General features: G+C 38.3%; 1 protein-coding gene across 1 annotated transcript; it reads right to left on the bottom strand.

Moving 5' to 3' along the window:
- Positions 1-4,016: 4,016 nt before the first annotated feature.
- LOC117456510 (tripartite motif-containing protein 16-like) lies at positions 4,017-5,720 on the bottom strand. The gene has a single exon (XM_034096424.1). The coding sequence runs from the start codon at positions 5,718-5,720 to the stop codon at positions 4,017-4,019; it is 1,704 nt and encodes a 567-aa protein (XP_033952315.1).
- Between the last annotated feature and the right edge of the window lie 1,179 nt (positions 5,721-6,899).

Here is a 6,899-nt window from a genome sequence, read left to right as displayed (position 1 = left end):
TCACAAATGACATTCTAATAGCCTCAGACAAGGGACTTGTCTCTATTCTTGTTTTGCTCGATCTCAGTGCTGCATTTGATACTATCGACCATGATATCCTATTGCAAAGACTAGAGCACTTAGTTGGCATACAGGGAACTGCTTTAGGCTGGTTTAGGTCCTATCTATCTGAACGCTCTCAGTTTGTACGTGTTAACGATGAATCTTCCACGCAAACCAAAGTTAGTCATGGAGTGCCACAGGGCTCAGTGCTCGGACCTATTTTGTTCACATTATATATGCTTCCGTTAGGCAATATTATAAGGAATCATTCTGTAAACTTTCATTGTTATGCAGATGATACTCAACTATATTTATCAATGAAGCCTGATGAAATTAATCATCTAAATAAAATTCAAGACTGCCTTAAGGACTTAAAAACGTGGATCACCTTAAACTTTTTGATGTTAAACACGACCAAAACTGAAGGTATTTTACTTGGCCCGAAGAATCTACGAAATAATTATCTAAAGATATACTAACTATGGATGGCATTAATTTGGCCTCCAGTGAGACTGTAAGGAATCTTGGTGTTATATTTGATCAGACCTTCTACTTTCCCCCTATGAAAGTATATGTACTCTTAATATTTTTTTAATCAAATACAACACATAAAAACAATAATTCAATAACGTGCTTTAACCACTAGGCGGTGCACACAAGGTACACACAGCCATAATAACTTTGTATTATTAGTGTAGGACACTTGTGTACAACATCTGAAGATGTGTAGTTTTATTCATGCTTTCACATAATTTTACAGCATATTGCTATACTATTTCAGACTCAGTATTATACTATTTACATTCTTACATTCAAAATTCAATCCAATTCAAATCAGTAATATCTTTAAAAATTACAAGTCCTTTTATATCAGCTGTGCACCGTTATGGTGTAAATATAATCTATGAATTATATCAAATGTAAAAGTCAGCCGAATTAGTGTTGATACTGCAAGGAGACGTATTGTGTGAAGAGAAATTGAAGATGTTTTTTAATTGTTGATATATTTATGATCCACGTCAAGTATTCAGTTTCGGCGGCATTTCTTCAGTTTTTCCAAAGGTCTTCTCATCAGGGCTCTATAAATAAAGAACTACGGCAGATCTGTAATATTTAATGCAGCCGATCCGTGTATTACAATGCCGTTATGTGATGACTTTCAAAGAGAAAAGCAAGAGCAGTCGGAATTAAGTATTATTTTATTCTTTTAAAATGTTTTCCGGATTTCATATAATATAAACACCAAATCCCAGCATGCATTGCAGCTAAAACATCCAATCAGAGTAGCTGAGGATCTTGGGTAATCGCTCGAAATGCCTACGTCTGTTTCCGGTTATTTTTATTTTGAAATTCAGTTCCTGACGGACGCCAACAAAGCCCGAGATTATGGAATTAAACCAATAAATAAAAGCAAGGATAATTGTGTGTTATTGGTGAGTAAATCACAGTGTGTTATTTTGAAAATAATAACAAATTAGAAGGAACAAAGATTTTAAAAATACGAGGCTCTGAGCCCCATGTATTTTCCTCACAGACGGCAACACTAAAGGTCTAAAATAAAGACATAAATGAATATTTGGGATGTTCTTGCCTTTAGATTCTCCCAATAAGTTCAAGTACAGAGGGTGACTTTGCTGTGAAAAAACACATTTCCACCAAAAAAACGTTAGCAACCGTGTGTACACATTCATGAAGTAATCTTCGTCATAACTAGCAAACTAAACATCATGTACATGTACTGCACAAATAATCAGAAATAAAAACTCATTACTCGCATAAAATGACATCAAAACGCATTTTAATGGCCAAATGAACCTTAAAATAGGCATTTTCCACCGAGAATAACACGAAGGTTGGCCATTGTTGTTGATCACGTGGTCTGGGAGCTGTTGCAGCGTCCATAGCAACCACCTTAGCAACCATGAATGTGTACACATTCATGAAGTAATCTTCGTCATAACTAGCAAACTAAACATCATGTACATGTACTGCACAAATAATCAGAAATAAAAACTCATTACTCGGATAAAATGACATCAAAACGCATTTTAATGGCCAAATGAACCTTAAAATAGGCATTTTCCACCGAGAATAACACGAAGGTCGGCTATCGTTGTTGATCACGTGGTCTATGAAGGTCTATGGGACGCCCTGCCCGTAGAAGACTGACGGTCAAGGGGTCCGCTGTCCGCAATGAAGGTCTATGGGACACCCTGCCAGTAGAAGCCTGACGGGCAAGGGGTACCCTGTACGTAATATAGCGACGGGGAGGGGCCCTGACCGTCCGTCAATATGTGACGGGATGGGAGTGAGAACGTGTTGGTGTGTGTGTGTGTGTGTGTGTGTGTGTGTGTGTGTGTGTGTGTGTGTGTGTGTGTGTGTGTGTGTGTGTGTGTGTGTGTGTGTGTGTGTGTGTGTGTGTGTGTGTGTCACCACCAGATGTCCCCATGGGCTTACCAAATGTCCCTTGGTGAACGGTGGTGTCTGTTTAACACATTTTTTTTTTTGCAACTCAGTTTTTTGTCTTGTTCTTCCTTGTTGAACTATAGTGTTTGTGTAGTGTCCATTTACCAGCATTTAAAATAAATTATTTTGACCCCATCCGATACTCAAACAGGTCTATATTTGTTATAAATGCAGAGGTCAGAAGTAGTGGAGTACAAATACTTCGTTACTGTAAGTACATTGTTCTGGTATCAGTACTACTCCACAAATAATTGTTCTGACTTTTTAATTTTCCTTCTTACATGGCTGTTCCTTTAGTCTGAATGTATGTTTGGTGCGTGATCATTATTATTTAGAGTCATTGCGTGCCTATTGATTTGAACACGATCCGTGTATCCATCATTTCCTGGTCTTCTCTAAAGAAGAGGGACAGATGGAAACGTTGTCATGTTGCCGTTGTTCAGCATGGAAACATTCATTAGCTAACAATGACATTATTGTTCTATTAATATAAAGGGAGGTCAGGTACTCTTTAAAACAGCTGCTAGTTATGGGTACTTTTTGCTTAAGTACATTTCAAAGCCCATACTTCTTTACTTTTACTCGAGTAAAGAAGTTGAGTCAGTATTTTTAAACATGAGTATCTGTACTTCTACTTGAGTAAAGGATGTGTACTGTGTAGTAGATGTCTGTACTTTAGCCATCTCTGTATAAATGTAATCTTTATTTAACTCATGTCGTGGGCCGACATTTAACATTGTTGGACGACTAAACGTGTAGCCTATTAAGAAGAAAGAAACAGGGACATCAAATAAATCAGAATAGTTTTTATTCATTCTTTAAAAAACAATTGCCTCATTAACAGTTATCAACAGAATCTAATCAGCAAATGTAGTTGTAAAGCTCATGTTCCACCTTCCCTTTTAAATTACATTTCTACATTTCAAAACACAATCAAGACAATGTTCTAATTAATGATTAGTAACATACATTTTTTCTGCATTACAAAGTGACAGCAATACAACACACACCATCAAATATGAAATGATTACAAAGAGAAGACTTGTAGTGCAGTGTCAATATGAGATAATATGACAACAACAATATTAATATCTAACAAAGCACACACACCCATAGAGATGTTTTATACACTGGGGACATGTCCACACCTGTTTTAAGACGGCTGATTTTTCCTATTCAAAAGCACAACTTGTGAAAAACAACGTGCACCAAGACAATTTTACTAACAAATGAGAAGATACAATAATGTGTAAATAAATATAGAATAAAGATCCTGTATGTCAGAGGTTGTCCCTCACGTGACAAACAGGCACTACTTAAAATCGCATATGTTTTATTTATCTGAGCCCCTATGTCCCTACCCAAAATAAATATTGAAAAAAAGGCACACAAAAAAGTCTAACAAAAGGTTACAAAAGATATTCTGCTCATTGTTTGAGACACAATGATATGAACAACTCTATGTGAGATCACACATCTCAGCTGCAGATTCCCAAAATAATGTCCATTTAGTTTTCTCTGACCTCACTTGACAGTGGTTCGACCTTGGTGTCACAAAATGTAGCAGAAGCTCCATAACTAGCAACACCGAGTCCAGCATAGAGCGGCTGAGTGAATGTGGTGTGCACTCTGTGGAGGAGGGTGAAGGTTTCAGAGACGCTGTGGAAGGACAGAACTCCTGCCTTTGGATCCAAGAAAACACCAATCCTTGAGGATTGAGGGACAGGAATCGCATTGTTTTCACCGTTGTGTTTGAAATTGCAAATCGTTGTACTAATCTCTAGTGCCCAAGACTTGTCATTGTCCCCAAATTGACTTTCCTCTCCTGTTCTGGGAACATCTCTGTATGCGACTGCTACTGAACATCCTAAACCACTCCACTCCACTTCCCAGTAACAACGATTAGTCAGAACTTTTCCACAGAGAACCTGAGACTTTCCCATGAATCTGTCTGCGTGGTCATCATATGACTGTGGCTCTTTCACTGAGGTTGCCTTCCTGTTATCTTCAGATAATTGTATCTGCATGTTCGCTGTGTTTGGATCCAGTTTGAGAAGAACTTTGGGGCCTGTATATTGTGAGAACTCAGCTTTGGTCTTTGGGTCTGGCAACAATTTAACATACACTTCAGTCACTGTCTCTGAGATCTTCATCCATTTCTTATTAAAGCTTTCCAGTACTTTACCTCTGACCTCTGACACAGCTGCAGTCACATCTTCAAAGTATCGTACAGGACCAATTTTGACTCTGAATGTTTTTTCAGAGTCCCTGAGATTTGACAGTGAGGGGTAGGCCTGTAGAAACTTGATCTGATCATCTGTTTGTGAGAGTTTCTCCAGCTCGGTGTCTTTCCTCCTCAGATCACTGATGTGTTTCTGCAGCATCTCTTGAATCTCTTTGACCCGACTCACTTCATATTTCTGCCGGGACACAATCTTCTGCTTCACGTCAGAGCTTCTTTGCTCAATGAGATTGACTATTTCAGTACATTCCATCACTGCTTTATCAGCAGAGAGATTGATGGCCTTCACCTCCGGCAGAAGCTCCTTCACAATTTTCTCTTCGTTCTGGATTCTCTGCTGGATGTTTTGACGACTCACCCCGAGCTCTTTCTGCTTCTTGCTCATCTCTGCTGCAGCTGAAACTGTGTCGTGGCCTTTATGTTCACCAATGGAGCAGAGAACACAGATACACTGCTGATCGGTGAGGCAGAAGATTTCCATTACCTTATCATGTTGAGAGCAGATGTTCTCCTGAAGTTTCGAAGCTTCAATTAGCTTGTGTTTCTTGAATGGAACTTCATAGTGAGGCTGGAGGTGCTGCCCGCAGTAAGAGAGACGGCACTGCAGACACGACTTTAGAGCTTTCCTCTTTCTCCCATTAGGACTGCAGATGTCACATCCCACATCTCCAGGTCCAGCATCACAGGGATCAGATGGACCAGCTTGGGGTTCTGTCTTTTTCTCCTTCAGTTCCTCGACGAAATCTGCCAACATTACATTTTTTACCAGGACAGGCCTCTGTTTGAAGGTCAGTCTGCAATGAGGACAGCTGTATTTTTTCTTCTGCTTCTCTCCATCCCAACGTCTACTAATACAGCTCATACAGTAGCTGTGTCCACAGGCAATACTCGTCACTGGATTCTTAATCAGATCCTTGCAGATAAAACAGCACAGTTTGTCCCGACCGAGCTGATGTCCTTGCTGCGCCATGTCACCTCTCACTGCCTCTGAATATCGAGCATGAGACTAATAATATACCAAGTGGGAGTGGTTTCCAGGTAGTGCTTGATTCCAGAGAGAGGTATTTGTCTTCCCACTACATCAAACTGGTTCATTTATTGACACAATCTGCAAAGTTTCCTTCAACAGTTCTCATCTAACTCTCACTTATTGTTCATGGTTTTATGTACTGAATACATATTGATAATTGAATCTGTGTTACAACTTTCATTATTTATGTAATTTTTGATTTTTCTACCTACTTTGGTCAGCTCTAGCCGCCTTCAGCAGTGTGAGGATCTCTCTATAAAGGGCCACACCCAAGGTTCGTTCACATGCCTATGTTTGATACTTTGTTCTTAATTCGATTATAGTTATAAAAGTTTTTTTTTAATATATTTATTTTGTGTGAAAAAATGTGCTGCAGTTAAAGTAATTACAGGTGAAAAAAATACAGACATATAGACAAAGAAGGTTTTGGACAACGCCAAGCTACCAGGGGAGATTGAAGCACACTGAATAATATAACATGGGCTTGGAGTGTGTGTTTGTGTATGTTTGTGTGTATTGAGCCATAATATCAACAACAATGATAATAACAATAATAATAATAACTACAACAATAATTTCTGATTCTATGCATACTATTTTTTCTCGTCTGTTTTTGTTTTGTGGGTTTTATTATCATTTGTTGTGTCCTTAATATTTTGGGATTGTCTCACCTTGTAACTTCTGAAAGTAAAAGATGCAAAAATGTGAAATGACACAAGTTTATCGATCAGTGAGTGAACTGAATTGAAATGGTCTGCTTAACATCAATGCTGTGATCAATGGGGATGTTAAGTTTGGCTGCTTTAGCCTCTATAATTATAATATAGGTAAACTCAATCTGATTACATGTCTTATATTATAAAATCTTTACTATACGTATCAACAGGAGACACAAGTTGAGATTGTCAGAATGATGGTGAAAGCCCCAAAGTTGTTCAATCAAATGCAATATTTTGTAACCTAACATTTTAAATGCGTTGTATATCTTCTTCATACTTTGCATTATAAAGTTAAACAGTTGTGCAGGTTGAAAAATGAAAAAGGCTTATGATTGCTGTGCTTTTAAGTTTCGTTTTAAGAGAAAGCCATGACTGAATGGAAAAGTACTGCAGGCTTTTG

The sequence above is a fragment of the Pseudochaenichthys georgianus genome, chromosome 12 (genome assembly GCF_902827115.2).
Source record: "Pseudochaenichthys georgianus chromosome 12, fPseGeo1.2, whole genome shotgun sequence".
Classification (NCBI taxonomy): domain Eukaryota; kingdom Metazoa; phylum Chordata; class Actinopteri; order Perciformes; family Channichthyidae; genus Pseudochaenichthys; species Pseudochaenichthys georgianus.
Note: the sequence above shows the minus strand (reverse complement) of the source record. Positions and strands in the feature narration are given on the sequence as shown.

Excerpts from the sequence above, each read along its gene's own strand:
- LOC117456510 (XM_034096424.1), bottom strand. The coding sequence starts at position 5,720 with ATGGCGCAGCAAGGACATCAGCTCGGTCGGGACAAACTGTGCTGTTTT.